The sequence below is a fragment of the Phoxinus phoxinus genome, assembly GCF_949152265.1.
Source record: "Phoxinus phoxinus genome assembly, chromosome: 2".
In the NCBI taxonomy this organism is placed as follows: Eukaryota; Metazoa; Chordata; class Actinopteri; order Cypriniformes; family Leuciscidae; genus Phoxinus; species Phoxinus phoxinus.
The window spans coordinates 28,262,462-28,280,399 of record NC_136877.1 but is presented as its reverse complement, the minus strand read 5'-3'; the positions used below and the strand labels follow the sequence as shown (position 1 = coordinate 28,280,399).

General features: G+C 37.4%; 1 protein-coding gene across 2 annotated transcripts in view; it reads left to right on the top strand.

Moving 5' to 3' along the window:
- The window catches only part of ptprn2 (protein tyrosine phosphatase receptor type N2), a 263,055-nt gene that overhangs the window by 124,646 nt on the left and 120,471 nt on the right, over positions 1 to 17,938 (top strand). For both annotated transcript variants that reach the window (XM_079604877.1, XM_079604878.1), the window contains exons 4-11: positions 3,633 to 3,750; positions 4,121 to 4,241; positions 5,024 to 5,426; positions 5,864 to 6,100; positions 6,242 to 6,282; positions 6,371 to 6,798; positions 10,464 to 10,550; positions 14,544 to 14,623. In XM_079604877.1, the coding sequence (XP_079461003.1) occupies positions 3,633 to 3,750; positions 4,121 to 4,241; positions 5,024 to 5,426; positions 5,864 to 6,100; positions 6,242 to 6,282; positions 6,371 to 6,798; positions 10,464 to 10,550; positions 14,544 to 14,623 (1,515 nt within the window). The remainder of the gene's footprint in view (positions 1 to 3,632; positions 3,751 to 4,120; positions 4,242 to 5,023; positions 5,427 to 5,863; positions 6,101 to 6,241; positions 6,283 to 6,370; positions 6,799 to 10,463; positions 10,551 to 14,543; positions 14,624 to 17,938) is intronic.

Sequence of the window (17,938 nt, the reverse complement as noted above, 5' to 3'; positions counted from 1 at the left end):
TAAATACATTAGCTACAATATTTATGATTTAATTAAGATAGGGCCTATTTGGGCACATCGAGAGATTTATTCTGAAAGGAATTTTGTCTTTGCCTGCTCCGTATCATCAGGCTGGCTACCCGACACTTTCCATATGAAAGACGGGACATTAATACCTTGTCCTGTACCCCCACGATAAAGTCACTGAACTGCCCCTCCAAACCCCCTATAGGCGATCTTAGAGGAGAGGAGCTCTTGAGATTAAGAGAGAGATTAAGAGATTAAGTCGCAATTCACACTTAGACATTAGCATTATTAAAGTGTGGATAATGAAGGAATTAAATCATTTAGGCTACATGTAGTTATATTTCTTTCATAAAAAAGTTTTCACAGGGATCTTTGGATCCTTAAAACCAGGGTGTGATTTGTGAATTAAGCAGAGGGCAGTTATTTTTATTTATTCAAATAAATCTCGAACCACAGTGGGTATTTTGTGCTGATGTTAAACTAAATAACATTTATAGAATAACGAGGCGCAGGAGAGACAAGGCATTTGAAACAACATTTTGAGCCGACTCCCATAGGTTTGTTCAGTTGCCGCTGCAAAGCCAATGAGCACGCTAGACGCTCGCTCAGCTATATGTCTGCTGTGCAGCTGCACTGCGTTTTAAACATTTGGCTTCAATATTCTCGAGAAAAGGAGTTTACCCATAGCGTAAGCTAGCTTACACATTATGAGAGACCTCTCGAAAGGGAACAAAGTACTCTCTTTATGCTTTAGGTATTCATCGTTTGCGATTTAGTTTTATGGAATGAATGGATTCACAACGTGACTTAGACACAATGACGTACAGCGACGTAACTCGCTGCTTAACTACCATAATACGATGCATCGTTGAAGAAATCAACTACCTAGCTAGTCACGACTGTTTCCCGAAACCATATTGTCTCATATGGTCGTTCAACCATGTTGGTTAATAATGTCGCGCAGGTGGTGGAGTAATAACTCCTTTTAATGAATCTGTTTGAGATCTAATTAATGATAGATGTTTTTCTATAAAATTCGGACATGGCATCTTATTATGGCAGTTATTTAGCTTAATTTCAGATTCAATCATAGGCTCGTTCTTACGTACTAGCGCATGTTCGCACATGCACAATATTCAAAAACGGTGCTTTAAATCTCTTGACAAACTAAAAGATGCAAATGACATTTGTATGTATTATAAATAAAAGATATAGATTGTACTGAATGTCAGCTTGCATATTTGGCTCAAAATAAGGATTTATTGACACCACATGTCATGCAAACAAAAAACTGCTTCTAACCATAGGCCGAGAGCTGTCGTTCCAACCACACAACTTTGCAATGCTGTTTGCGAATGTTCGTTGGAACGATGGTTTCAGGAAACACTGACTCGCTGAACTATGCTTATAACGACGGGACTTGTGGTCATAGTCGGCTAACGATGCTTTTGGGAAACGCACCCCTGGTTAGCATGTACCCCTTTTCTTATATTTTCTCATTTTTGTTAACAATGTATGCTTTAAAATTAAGCATTGTCATGATACATTTTTTATGTTTAATCCATGTTATTATTGGTGAAATAAAAAAAGCCTTAGTTAGCAAACATTTTTTCTGGAAATTTAGATGAGAAATATATTTAGTGTTATATTATTAAACATGCATCATCGAATCCTCAAAAAGGCACAGCATCTCTAATGTGACATTCTCTCTTCTTCAGCCAACATGCTATGCGGTGATGTATAGAATTCACAGATGGTGGCAGATGATATTTAACTGAAAGCCAGCTGAGCTGAGCCCCCACTCTAAGGGAGTTTATAGTCTATGTAAATAAATGATTTACATTGTTCAGTCCCCCCTTCTCAACCCCACACATCAGGTATCCAAGAAAACAGATTAACAGGACTGAGTGTCGGAGGCTGGTAGAAGGCTAAAAAGGTCACATCTAGGGGCTTAAGGAGATACTCTTCAGATCTTTATTCGTTCTTCGGCATCTCTGGCTGGTTAATGGCATTCCTCCCATCCATCCATTCAATCACTGCATACCTGTGTCCTTAAGTGTGGTGATGAACCATCTCAAGTATGTCTGATTGGGTGACATTTGCATGAAAGCTGAATGAACACGTCTTTAGAATGCACAAGATGGGATTTGACGCATTAGTTCTGTGTTTTTCTATTAATCTTTCTCCTCCTTGGAATTCAGAAGTGTTAGTATTTTTATTGAGTTGAAGACAGTGGGTGTGAGATGGTAGAATATGGATCCTGGCCTGACGCGGCCTGGTTTCATTCCTGGTCATTCGTTCTTGGCGAGATGCAGAATTAGATTTGATGTTGACCAGAAGTTTAACATTTCTCAGAATGTGGGATAAAAAAAAAAAGGTAAATTCAAGTGAATGAGTGATGTGGTCGCATGAGGTACCTACACACATTCTTCAGATTACTGTCTTTAGTCTGCAAGAAAAGATATGTACTAATTAACGTGAATACTTTAAATATCAGCAGCAAGTTATCTATTGTTCTGCTGGTGGGCAAAATGAGCAGCAGTGTGCTTTAAAGGGATACTTCACCTCTGGAAAGATGAATGTGTATTTAAAATGGGTCATTTATGTAGTAGAAATGTGAAATTATTTTTGAATTTGGAGCCTTCTAGACTGAGAAAAGCCAGAAAATCTTTTTGTGGCTCATGTGGATGAAAGACAACAACTCCCAGAATGCACTTGCTTCGCTGCCCTACGAGGCCACTCCCAAGCCACGCCTACCGGTAAGAGCGCAGTTAAACAACAAGGCTAGGCTACTAGTGAGCCTCTGTGACAAGTCTGCCCGGGATTTCGAGATTGCCAAAACTGCGTTTTACAGTCGTTATTCATTATGTTTACTGTGGCGAGCAGGACAATTATCTTTTTACGGTCTCGGATCTCTCACGGAGGAGCGGGAATTTTCTTAGCAATGTTAAAACGCACATTAACCCATCACTTGTTTAGCGTTCATGTAAACACTACATTCAGATTCACCAATCGGAATGAATTCAGTTAGACTGAAACAAAAGGTGTGCATGTAAACAATGAATGGCGACTGCAGAAAGCAAAAGCCTAATCCCGGACATTTTGGACGATCTCGATGGCCGGACATGTCTGGGAAAAAGAGGATGGTAACCCCTACTACTCGGCTTTCTCCACAGAATAAGAACCTGTTAGCTTAGCTTCCAAATAAAAGATGGCTGACACTTATTGTACATTCTGTGAGTGAGATCCCACCCTCTATGGGCGGGTTGTAAACATGCGGATCTACCGCCTTCTACTGGCTGTAGTTTTTAGCCTCTGGCCAAAAAAGCCTCAGATGACGCAAAATGACGATTTTTGCATCATCTGAGGATTTTTTACTGACAAAAAAATACATAAATCTCTTGTCTCAGGGGGATATGAGGGAGGAAAGCACGGTAATTTGAAAATACTACATGTTTCTACTGGTACAAAGCTTAATGCTAAATCCTGAAGTATCCCTTTAACCATGATGGTGACTTAAAATAGTTTTTTTTGTTGGGTCTTTGTCTTATGTCTTTTTTTATCTCAGCGATTCAATGTGTAAGTAATATACTACTTTATGGTTCTCTCTGCCCCTTTTATTATAGGATATACTTGGCTGGATGACACAACTCAGGAGGTAATTTCAAAAGAGCTCTCACACCTACCCAAGGTTCCTTTTGGAGGATTTACAAACACCTTTTCTCGTTTCAATGGCAATTCCAGGTGAGCTCCTAAATCCTCTGTTGTGTTACGTGTCTGTGACAATGTGTTTATGGAAACATTTTTGTAGTTATTGTTGTTGTGTTCTTATATCAATTCATGTTTGTTCATAATTCATTAACTAATGCTGATTTATACAACTTAAAATGTTAAAATGTAAAATGTAGTATATTTACAAAAGAAAATTAATCAAAATGAATAAATAGTGCAAAAGTATTGTTAATTAATAGCTAATACATTATTTAATGTTGACAAATTGAACCTTATAGTAAAGTGATAATCCGATATGGACAGGTTTGTATTCTAGGCACTTTTTTTTCTACTGCAATCTGTTTATTTTGAACTGTATTTTAAACATTCCCAATGGGAACAGGAAGCTAAAGGCTCAGAAAGAAGAAGTGAGCAGGGCAATGCAAAGGTACCTTCAAGGTTTCCTGCCTTCTGATGTTACCTCCTTCAAACAGAGTCCTCAAGGGCAGCAAGTGCTTTGGAAGGTAAATCTCTAACAATAATATATATGAATAAGGCTGTATACTTGTTTATCACTTGAAATATAAGGATGCAAATTGACTATATGGAAGTAGTCCTTAAAAGTGAACTGATTTCTGAAAGGGCTTAACTTCAGCTTAGGACTGTAAACAATTGCACATAAACTACCATGCATACATGGATAGGTTGTTTTTTGTACAAAATATAGTAGTTTATAAATGCAAAATTATTTTAATGCACTTCTATGTAACAAAGTGATCTGCACTTCTTTAGACAACTGGCAGACAAGCACATAGCTACTGGGGACATTTAATGTGAGGTAGAACCTGCTTGGTACTCATACACCATCAACAAACAGTTGTTGTGCAAGTTGAAAAGTTCACTGCACTATTGAACATTAGTATCCTGCAGTGCTTTTGGAGCCAGCGTGTGTATATGGTGGTTTATTCATCGAAGCCCACCCTGCTGTTCTAAAGTCAGTTTGGCCTTCCATTCTGCAGGGGTGGGAAGAATTTTATTGTTTTATATAATCTCTCAAATAGAGCAGAACAATATGCTGAGCAAAAAAAAAGGGAAGCTGACACTCATGGATTGTATTTCCATGCACTTTAAACATTATTATCTTCAGCCTTTGATAATGATTTTTTTTACAACAAAATTTCATTAACAAATTGGTACGATATGCATATTATCATTTTGGAAAGAGGACTAAATGTTTTGTAAAATTCACAATATGATGTTTGTTTTGTTTTTTAATTAATTTACATATTTTCATTTTACCCCCCAGTACAAGGGAAATGGACCCCATAATCATAAGGGTTTTATGCAGCTCAAAGAGAAGCCTCTTTCACCCCACATCTCCTTCCTACAAGGCCGACCTGATCTCCAGGCCATTGTGGAACAGCCTCCCCAAGGTCAATCATTCTTCACTGGGTTTGAACAAGATCGTACTGGAGTCCCTCTTGCTGAGCTTCAGCAGTATCAAGCTGGGCCCATGAGAGCACAAGATCCTGGTAAAGGTCAAACACAGGGAAAGCTGCGTTACTTCAGCCTTCAGCGCACTCCTGCTACCAAAATAGAAAAACTGCCAGGAGCTTCCAAGCAACCTCCAAAGCCCCAAATCGAAAAATTGTTTTTCAAATCCTCAGCAAGCAGCCCTGCTTACAAGGAGGCCCTTAGTTCAGTAGATGGTGAGCTTCTTCTCTATATATATTTTAAAAAGAAACCAGGAAAAAAATGAACAGGGGAATTAAATTCTCAAATTATGTTTAATTGAATTCATTTTATGTTAATAAGGAGAAACAGGGTCATATTATAGTTTGTTGGCTGGGATGAGTTTTTGCATTATAATTATCCATATTCAGGAAATGGTCTGAATGGTGACTGAAGAAACATTGATATCAGTATGATCATTTCATTCCCAAAACTTAAAAAAGCACAATTATTTAATTATACATTTACGTTAATCTTAAAGAGACTCTGAAAGAGGTAGGAGATGAGAAACACAGTCTGACTCGAAATATGTTTTATGTCAGATGCTGTACAAGTTAGAGCAGGATGATTTTTGTACACTTGCAAAAAAACTTTATTAGATAGTTTTTCTATCTTTACTTTTATTTTCTATTAGAGAAGTTCATTGACGGAGTGGTTAACCAGCTCGGCCGTCAGAGCGTCAATGTGGATACTTTAACCCCAAAAGACCTGGAACAGCTCTCCAAGACCATTACCCAGGCCCTGCAAGTGGTTGATGGAGTGGAAGGAGTCAAAGGTAGAGAAGCCACACAGGATGAAGTGGAGGTGAAGAGGGAACCCAGTCAAGAGTCACATCAGATGGAGAAACTAGAAGACGGCACCACACAGAAAGGTAGTAATCCCTTAACAAAGATAAATATTTGATTAGGTCCTTGTTACACATGCTTTAAAAACCCATTTACAGCCCTTAAGTTTTTTAAATTGATCAATCAAGACCCATGATCTTTACCATAATTTAAAATTCTGTTCACAGAAATTCAAACGGAAGAAACTGGCCTTAAATCTGATGACAAGGTAATGTGTTTATGCATAGATCCATTTGACTATGATATATCTCAGTGATGAAGTCAATGGAATTCCCTGAGTAATTTTCTGTTTCCAGGACAAAGGTTTTATCAGCCAGCTGCTTGAGTTTCTGGATCATAAGTCTGGCCATGGATCTGCTCGTCCTCCCCAAGCAGAAGAGCCTTTTCTGGGGTACATCAACCAGCCAAACGCTGGAAGCCCGTTGAGAGCTAGTTTGGAGAACGTCCAGAGCCGGACAACGCAAACAGACCTGGACCTGATGAGAAAGAAAATGGAACCTGACACTTTGGATATAGAGCCAATGGTGGACGCTGAGGTAGAACAGTGGATGCACAGTCCTGTAGACTCTCCGGAAGTAAAAGCTGAGGTTCAACCAGGAAAAGTGCCACAACAAAATTCTTTAGAGAAAGAGGAGGTGGAAAAGAAAGGTGTGAGAGTGGAGGTGGATATTACAGCATATTCAAGTCCACATGACGGAGACTTTGGCTACATTATTACTGAAGAGTAAGTAAGAATAGAAACACTTGTCTTTCACTTTCTCAAGTAACAAGATGTTTGCACTCATGAAGGTCACATGGATCTACAATATGCTTTTGAAAGAAGTCTCGTCATGTCTCATGTAATCGCTCAATCAGTGTTTCAACCATAAACTCATTAGTCAGCTGGAAAAATTTACTCTAGCGAGAAGCATTGTGCTAAATATATGAACAATATTGAATTATCATTATATATTTTACTGTTCATAAATATTTAATGTATGTTTAAATACATCTGTCAAATTCTTTAAATGGAGAGCCTCCATTTAAATTTTTATATTTCCAAAAAATGAAGTGGAGTAGAAAAATAATTATGTGATAATAAAGTTAGTATTGCAATCCCCGTTCACACAAATTCACGAAAAACGACTAAAAACGCTGTATAATGCATGCCAGGCCAGTAGTTGGCGATGCCACTTTGTAAAGAAACGCTCCTATAGGCTGAACACTTAATACTATTTTCACAAATTCACATTTTTGTAGTTTAGAGAGAGACCATAATAGTAACGTTTTCAAAAACGTGCACTTTGAAACCCGTTTTCAAAAGTTTGTTTTCAGGCCCCCGAAACGCGATTGTCGTGTAACCGAATGGCCAAAACTCATAAAAAGATTTCTGTTTTTAGTTAAAAACAATGTTATGTAAACGGCCCCTAAGTGATCATATACAAATCAGTTAATTTTAACCTTTAATATTATAGTAATGTGGTACCAAGTGTATAATTTAAAGCACTAGTTTGCCATGTACTGAACCTGAGATATATCAAAATTAATCGATATTCAATCAATATGAATCACAAGCTTGGGAATCAAAATCGTTTCGAATCCATAACCAGCCATAATAGAAACCTTTTTCTAACAGTAGCTGCGTTTACATGGACCCTATTAATCCAATTGTAATCGGACTAGTAGCACAGTCGGAATAAAAAAGTCATATGTAACCGTGTCAATTGGAATGAATTGGCCAAATCCAATTAAAATTTCATTTGGATTGTAAGGGGTGGTTTAAACCTTTTCTAATCCGATTGAGAGGATATGGAAACACTTGATCGGATTGAAAACCGAAACTGGAAAGGACTGCGCGTGTGCAATGAAGTAGAGATGGTGTAATGATGTATGATGCTTGGAACGAGCTGTTGTTGTTGTTGAATGAAGTGTCATAAATGACTGTCGTGTCATTTTAAAATCCTTCCACTAATCGTCTGTGAAGTGGAGCAGGACAACGTCCCACCAGTCCTTGTTTCAGGCTCTCCTCCACAGACGACTGTTTTGGGTGCGTGAATGGTCGTTTTTACTGCTTGATAAATATAAGCAGCTCGGCACAACGGTTCATATTCTTATCGTCTCCTGATCAGGACCCGAAATAGATAAATATTAAGTCTGCTCTTTAAAACAAAGAAAATAAAAGAGTGTTGGAGAATGGTTAGTATGCGCAAACAGCGGGAAACTCTGTATATTTGTGCAATGTGTGCATGTTTAAAAAAAAAAACGTTTTGAAGATTGTGACACATAAACACGCACATCAACCCAATCACTTTATGAAGTGTTCATGTAAACATGTTCGGATTCATCAATCGGAATGAAAGAATTCTGATGAAAACGAAATATGTCAATATAAACTTAGCTATTATCAATGTCTTTAATGTCACTTTTTGTCAATTTAATGCAGTCTTGTTGAATAAGTTTCAGTTTCTTGAAAAATCTTACTGGCCAAAAACTTCTGAATGGGTGTGTATATGTACTGAACATTTTTATATAAACATTCAAAAATGTGAATAAAAATGGACAATACAGCAGGTATACAGTTTAGTGGGACATTTTTAGTTTTTTGCCTTAATCATATTTAAAGTTTTACCTGACAAAATCACTTGTCACTGTTGTAGCATTTAATTTTTTTATGATTTTGCAGTGCATCATATTCCGGTATTTCATCAGAGCCTTCGTATTCACAAATGTCTGTGCTAAGCCCTAAACACCCACCCCTGAAACACCCTAAAACAACTTCTTTGTCACATTTATTCCTTGTTTATGCTTAAATATTTTACATTTGTTATAGAAAATATTGCATAAAAACTAATTTTTATATTAAAAAAATGTAATTACGATCTGTGGAAGTTGTATCTACAGTTTCTACATGTGTTTATGCTACATTTTCAAAACTTTAAGTACATTGATTAAACCATGTTAATTAGGAGTCACCTGTGGTACATGGTTATGGTGTTGCTTAAAATCATTTAAACTGTCATTTCTATGCAGAATGGAGCCTTTCACTCTTATGTTTCCATGCTCAATTTGTTACTGCACTCCATACTGCAATTTGTTTGGTTTCCCTCAGTTGTCCTATTCATGTATATTCACGTGTGTGTGTGTGTGTGTGTGTGTGTGTGTGTGTGTGTGTGTGTGTGTGTGTGTGTGTGTGTGTGTGTGTGTGTGTGTGTGTGTGTGTGTGTGTGGTGCTACAGTTCATCACTCAAAGCGAAAGATGATGGTATCCACAGCCACTGCATCTCCAATAACTTGATTTATCTCACAGACACTCCAGGTTTTTGGCTCAATAACTGCAGTCCCATTTAACTTGGAGTACTTGAAAAGCATAATCCCAAGAAGTAGATTTAAAAGTGTGTAAGTGTGTATTAGAATGGAGTTGTAGGTGTAAAAATGCATCAGGAATACAGCTGAACTCTAGCTTGTTCTAATTCTCACTTCTTTTTTTTCCACGTGTGTGAATATGCTTCCATTTGGATGCTTATCATTCTTTAGGCTTGTGTGCAAGTCGCTTCGTGTGTGTTTGCACGTTTTCTGATGTGTGTGCGTGTTTTTAACTCTGGCTGGCATGGCCATATCATAAAGACATCACACTTCACAGGGATTCCATTTACACCTTATTGTTTGCCTTATTGCAGGAAAATACAGGTGATTTATCAAAGCATGCAAGCCACCTGTGTCCTATTCCCTATGTGTTTTATGCACTCTCTGCTCTCTGTATTCCTCCTATGTGCTGTGTTGTTCAATGTTTCAATATTGAATTGTATAAGGTATCATCCAGCAGCACCCAGATCTATAGTTAATGTTTAAATGATCTCATGTATTGCCTGTAGACCACACATTTTAATATAACTATTTTATATTAAGTGCTTTTTGTTTTTATTGTAAATTGTTCAACTTTGCAGATTTCGTCATGTTATTCCTAGAAATTTTGTATTAATTTCTGCAATCCCAGGTTGAGAACCTATGTTGTAGCGCTTAATATTAGTGTAACTATGCTATGGACATGAATCATACATCAAATGAAGCAGCTTGTTTAAGTAGAAATGTCATATTACTGTTTTAAAAGATTGGACTTTTGATTTCACCTGACCAACAGTAAAACAGGTTAAAACATCTTATAGACTTACAGTAAAGGAGAGACCTGAGTCAGTCCAGAATAACAGAGAATTAAGAAAGGGCTTTTTTGACTTTCTGCCAGGAAGCAACCACCTACTGTAGCTACTGCATGGCGACATTCTAAAAACTACTCAGAACAATTTTGTAAACGTCCTGGCAACCACCCACAAAACCATATAACCACAATTTACAAGTCTAGATAATTATTCTTTCTTTATTTCTCTTCTCCTTTTTGTCTTTTTTTTGTCATAGTTCCCTGTCCACTGATCAGGGGCTGAACCTCATGGAGCTCTTAGCTGAAAGGGTCAGCCTTCATGTAACAGATTTTCTACAACTCTCGTAAGTACACACACACACACAAACATACTTGTTGAAGACAGTCTCATGCTGGTCGACACACTAATGGCACTAATGGAACACTCAACCTGTGGTTTTGTTTTGTTTTTCCATTTCGCAGTATAGTTTGGGCTAAGTACTTATTTTCAAGTGACAGCTCAATGATTATGAGTGTGTTCTTAATTCTGTGCATATAAGTTCAAGCTTTATATAAATGGTTCAGAGAGAGAACAAGAGAGAATGCATCTCTGTATGTGTAGGTGTGTGTTATTCTGACCTGCCTGCAGTGGTAAACTTCAGTTCAATTACAGCACATTTCTGATGATAGCCAATGTTCTCCGAGTGCACAGATTAAAGACAGCTTTCTGCTTAATTGTTTGGAATGCAATAAATGCTTTCTGCCACATTTGTATTTTAGTGAGGAACTTATTGTGGTTACATTTCACTCACACACCTAATACATGGGAGGTTTATATACGAGGATAAAGGAAATACAAATATTAATGCAATTACTAATTTATCTTTCTCTCACTTTCTCGTTCTCTCTCTCTCTCTCTCTCTCTCTCTCTCTCTCTCTCTCTCTCTCTCTCTCTCTCACACACACGCACACACACGCACACACACACGCACACACACGCACACACACACACACACACACACACACACAGACACACACACACACACACACACACACACACACACACACACACACACACACACACACACACACACACACACACACACACACACACACACACAGATTGTTTTATGTACAGTTAGTTGGAATATTATAACCCAAATCGACATTCTAAGTTCTAACCCTAACTGAAAACATAATTAACTTTATATCTATATTGTTTTTTCATCAATACGGATGTATCAGATGTCCTCAAATGGATTTTTTTAGGTTTACCTGTCTTCTTGAAACAAAGTATGTACACACACAAAAGTAGTTTTGTGGATTATAATTATTACCCTATGGTTAAAAAGTCTTTTTTTTCAAAGGATGCAATACATTGTCAAAAGTGACAGTAAATACATTCATAATGTTACAAAAGATTATTATTTTAAAATAATAATAATAAAAAATTTAACTTACCAACCCCAAACTTTTCAATGGCAGTGTTTATTAGTTTGTTTATGAAAGAGGGATTTTTGTCATTAGGCGAGGAACTAATTGATGTCCTCTGTTTCCCTGTTAGCAAGTGCGTGAATAAATACTAAATAAGATTTTGCTAAAGAAATGCCTTTCAGGCCACACTAAAATATACATTTTTAAATATTTGTGTGTGGGTGACCACTGTCCAGGTGAGCTGTGTCTGTGTGTTTGAGTAATTTTCTCTCTTGAATAGTGGCTCATATCTATTTACACAGGTACCTGCTAATGTATCTATTGTCAGCTCATGCTTTTCATCTTTTCTCAGAAATAATGGAAAGGTGTACTGGATGATGCGCACTTTTATATATAACATTATGCCATAATGTCTGTATTATTTTGGACTAAAGAAATGACGGGCAGAATACCGCAGTGCACAAGCAGACTACATGGTGGAGAAGCAAGATGCTGCTTGTGTGATCAAAAGCAGTTAAAGATCACGAAAATTCAGCACACACTCGCTCGAATATTCGTTCACCCAAAGGCGGTGCTACCATGTTTGGACTTTGCGCTGTGTTTCAGTTACATAAAGAGTCAGTGTAGCACCTCTCTGAACTCCAGACATGACGTAAGGGCTGTACTGTGTGCAGACAGTAGGGGGCACAGAAAAAAGCATACGCACAGTCGTGGATTTGCAATCAGACGGTCTTGTTCTCTTATACACATTGAAACACTAACAGACGCACATTCATTTACACTAATTCTACGTCTCTTCTGTTGTCTCACTCGTTTATGTATTCTTCTACATCCCCCCCACACACAGTCTACCTATCATCTCCATCCCACACTCTCCCCCACAGTGCAAAAGAAACCGAACAGACACAGTACCGTTACATTATAGCTTCCCTCCCTCTGTGTACTGGACGTTGGTGGCATTTTACTGATAGCTTATCAGCACTGATGGTGTTATAACCGGGAGTCTGGCCCATTGTGTTTATTTAGCTCTGACAGTCAGCGTTTTTCATCGAGAAATTTCCAGATTCTCTGGGAAAAGAAGCCAAACAGAGGTGTGTGTTCCGGTATAAAGAAGAGTGTGAAATATGGGGGGAAATTGGTGTGGGGAAAGTAAATACAAGTGGAGTGATAATGTTCCCAGGGTGCATGTGTATATTTGTAAGGGGGAATTATGTTTCTGTATATATTAAAAAGGCAAAGTGTGTGTATGAGGACACTGATAGGCAAAAAAATGTGTAAGGTGTTTTTTGTCACATTACACAGACAACAAAAATGAAGACCTGTCACGCCTAACGGCAAATAATAATAATTATATATAATCACACACACACACACACACACACACACACACACACACACACACACACACACACACACACACACACACACACACACACACCAAAACCATAAATTACATTATATATAATTCTCAGCTCTTTTACCATACAGCTTTCCTTTTTCAAAACTAACAAAAAACAGTTAATCTTAAGACATTTATTCTTAAAACTAAAGTAAGGTAAAGGTTTCTCTTTAATGTTTTACCCCATAATGTATTTTTTTATTATAATATTTTTTTTATTAGGTTATTGCTATGCTATTTCTAACATCATCTGTTATTCCCACTGTGGATATAATTTTTAAAAATGAAAATGTGTCTTGATGGGTTATCATTAAGGCATGGATTACAATAATTTAAAATATAATGAGAATAAAAGGATACACAAGAAACTAGAAGCACTATTACTTCCAGCAGATATCTGGGTGTCTGTGTGTGTTAATTCTGCTGAGGACGAGAGGTTGCCTTTGGCCACCTGCTGACGTGTGAATGGGATTTTGTTCTGGTGACAGATCCATTCCTCCAGTCTTCCACCTCTCTTTCTTTTTCGCCCCTCTTCCCATTTTCTCTCTCTCTCTATTTGTGACCCTCACCTCACCCTGGTCGGCAGTGGGACCAGCTTCAGAAGCTGCATCCCAGATAAATGCATCCACCTCAGAAGCAGGAAACAGGAAGATCCCTTGTTGGACAACTGCATGTTTATGAGCTAACCAACATATTTACATCTTTAGTCATCTTAAACAGATACACAGATATGTCGAGATGAACAGTAGCTCATCTACAGGTCTGTTTTGATGTCATGGTGGCGTGCCAGTTAACAGATCCTTCTCTTCCTTTGCCTGAGTCGTGAGGGGATGTGTGACGGTTTGTTTAAACTGTGTCAGTTTTGAGTATACTCAACATTTTTTTTAAATAATTTCCATTGCCTTTAAAGGAACAATTTGCCATGAAATATTATACTTCACAGGATTCTCTGTTAGACTAGATAAATGAATGAGGTGTGCTGCTCGGATCTCACACAGACAGCTCTTTGGCTCAATCACAAATGCCATTTGTACGAAATGCCATCGTGCATTTGCACAACGTTTCAGGTTCACCTATTCAAATGCTGCAAAGAGATTCATATACAATGCATTTTTTTTAAAGAATGATTTATTTTACTTTTTTCATTTGGACCTGTTTGCTGAATGGAGTTGATCTACTAAACATTTTAGACAACTCTAAGAACATCAGGTTTCCCGTGAGGGTTTATTTCATGAAGGAAAAACTTGTCAATTTATGTCAAAAGCAGAAAGGGAAGCTAACGGCACAGATCTGTCATAAGAAAATGAACCAAAACGCAATATTCCCCAGTGATCGGATGTTTTAACTGTACAGTTGCGGTACTGCAGTTGACTGTGTCTGTAACAATGTATTTTTTTAATTATAAAAGATTATGTTCATGACTCAAAGCTGCAACTGTTTTGTTCATCACACTCACTGCATACTGAGATCTCTCTTCTTACTTGTTTTATTGTCTCATTCTCGCTCTGTGTCCTGTGTCTCTCAGGGTTCTGGGTCCAGCAGTAACCTTTCGAGTGCGCCCCAATGCTCGAAACATCAGCACGTCCCAGCTAGCCAGAGTGGCAGGTACGCACAAACACAGACATGCACACACACGCACAAACACACACACCTCTCGTTCCACTACTGCGTTCTAGTTGCTATTCTGATCATCTCCTGACACATTGGGGAAGATCCTCTCATAGTGCCACGACCTTGATTGCAGTATTAGTTATTTTCAAGGTTTAAACACCCATTTTACACAGTTCACATAAGAAATTTGCGCGCACACATGCAAAAGCAAGAAATCAAACTCAAAATTTCTCTTTTAGTGAATATGGACTCTGATGTCTCCAGGCCTTGTGAAATCACTGTTATATGTATAATAAACCGTGTATGTACTATATTGTTTTAGTTTAAATGGGTGCGATGTGAGGATGTCATCCATTTCATTTGTCTTTTTGTCTGCTGGTGTTTTGTACCAGTATTTATTTAGGATGGGCTTTGCAAATTGTTCTTTGTATTTGTTGTTTTTGTTTGGATGAGTAAAATAGCAGGGATGCATCTTCCTTTGTGAATCATGGTATATATCATTTTTAGGTATCGACCAATACCAGGATTGGACAAAATCCTGAATTGATTAATTGACCCCTTCATTTGAGTGGAAATGTTAATTGTATTGGTCCCACAGGAATGTGTTGTTGTTACTGTATTTTTCAAATAACAAATAATCAAATAAATGCAGAATTGGACGTCTTTCAAAAACAAAAACAATCTTACCGACCCTAAACTTTGGAATGGTAGTGTTGGTTATTTAAAACAACATTTATATAGCTGACATTCAACCAGACTGATCTGTTTGTAAGGTTTATACAACTTTCAGACAAGGATTTTTCAACTCAACATGGCAAGGTTTTATTTTAACAAATCTTTTTTAGGTTAAAATTTACACTTATTACTGTAATATTATATGAATTTCTTTGTTTCCCCCCCCCTATTTTAATCTAAATTGCAGATCTGCATCCTGATAGAATAGAAATTTAAAAAGCACTCTTAATTTAATTCTGAATGCAGCACAACGCTGGAAAATACTGACCATGCCTTTTAATTATGACTTTGCTACATTTTGAAATCCTAAAAAAGTTGTTTTGCAGTACCGTTTGAATTTTCATCATTGGTGTCAGGAATTCAGCATTTATAAACTGGAACAGAATAGACTGCAGTACTGCATCCCTTTTTCAGTCACTGTTTTAACATTTAACACTCAGGATTTCATATTTGATCTTTAATGCACAAAAGAAAGGGCAAAGAATGAAAGGAAAAACAAAAGGAATCTGACATCATAAGGTCTGGATTCCCTTGATCCATCATAATTACTACTAGGGAAAACAGATTCATGTGAATTTGTCCCATGTCTGTCTGTGCTTCCTGACAGATACGCAGGAGATAAGACAAGAGATACGCAAGGGAAAGATTTCACAGGAACCTTTGCAAACTGGACCTGAAATACACAGTTGATTTAAAAAATAAAGCTCTCTAGGTATGTGTTGGAACTCTATTACAGTTTGACAGTCATTATGTTGTTTATTACTCTTTTTTTATTTCTGCAGCTACAAATAATTTTCACTATCGCCCATTGAAATAATGACATATGCAGCCAACAAGCCAGTACTTGAAGTGTATATAATGAAAATTTTTATTTTGATTTATTTGATTGTGTTTTAACCTCGGTAGTGAATATCAGTTCTACAGATAATGCATAAGTCTATTTGCGTTTGTTGTCCTTCTTGTGGCTGGTTGCTGGAGTCTTTGGGCATTTCGTCCTTCTAGACCCAGTTCTGATTGTGTGTGTGTGTGTGTGTGTGTGTGCGTGCATGCGTGCGTGCGTGTGTGCAAAATGCAAATGGGTTTGTGCATGTTTCAGCATCTTTGGAAATGCGCTCCAGTTTTGTCCAATTGCTTAGGTGTATGTTTCGACTTTTATATGTGTATGTGCGTCTGCACAAGTGTGTATATCTCCAGTCTCTCCTCCCTTTGAGAGTCTCTTGTAGCATGTTGAGAGAGTTAATGGCTGGGCTCGTCAGACCCAAATGTCAGACAAAATGTTAAGTCAACATGATCAGCTGCTCTCACACAGCAGATAAATTATGAAAACCCTGGTGCCTGAATACCAATTTATTACTTTATTTAAACAGAGAGAATCTCTCCTCACACTTTATTACTCCTGAATACACACTGCTGTTCGCACCTAATCGTTTATTCAAATTTGTTGTGCCTTTGACATCACATACACCTTTTGGGTATTTAAGCAACTTCACAGTATTTGTGATAAGAGGAAAATATGGTGGAGTGTTGAGGATAATTTTTGGGTTGTTACTGTTGATATATGTTTATGTTCATGATTTACATCTCTGCTTTGCCTAAATCTTTCCAGAAGCAGTGTTTTTACATTTAAAACAACCAAATCTTGCTTATTTAACTTCTCAATTTCTGCAATTTTCAAGGGACATTAGAAACTTCTATTATAGCTTGAATGAGTTGAATTTGGGTCTTGCTAAATATTGTGCAAAAACCTTAATATATGTGGCATAATTGGCCACTAGCTCAGCAGTCTGATTTTTAGAAGCACTGAAAGGCATCAGTCTTTTGTGCATGTATGGAGCTCTTTTGTAGCACCGCTCTAAATGACACTGAAAACCACATGTACTGTTGACCCGAGCACATTAGAGAACATTAGATCAGCCTGTTAGGCAAGAGTCTTCCTTTATATATAACCCCCCCCTCCATTCAGACACACAAAATGGAGAATGTTTTCATGGGTGTCTGAAATGAACATGTTCCACTTATCTAGTTGTATTCCTCTGGTTCTACCACACGCATCTGTCAATGACAGCAGCTCCCTTGTGTTTTGTCTTTGTTGTTGTTGTTGTATGTCATACAAATGTGTCAATTTTTATTTAGCTTCCTGTATTTCCCTTTTGGGGACAAAAAAGTCCATCTGTCTGAATTTTATAGTGTAAAAAGAAAAATATATACAACTACAATACCACAGTACCTAATAAAAGTTAAGATAAACTTTTTTTATGGTTTATTCTCAATTGGTTTATAATACCAAACATGCATTAATAATTGTCTAGCCAGTTATATATCACATTTCACTCTGTTATTGGGTAACACTTTATACTACACCTATTTATTAAAGCTGGGATGATACTGTCAGGTATGGGGGTGGTGAAAGGAGCGAGGACTCAAGTGCAGGAGTTGATGGGCTTTTAATGATAATAAAATAAAACAAAACAGACAACAAAAACTACCCGGGTGGGAAAACAAGAATGACTTGACTAGAAAATACACAGGCGGAACATACACGGGTAGAATTATGACATGGAAGCGACAACAAAC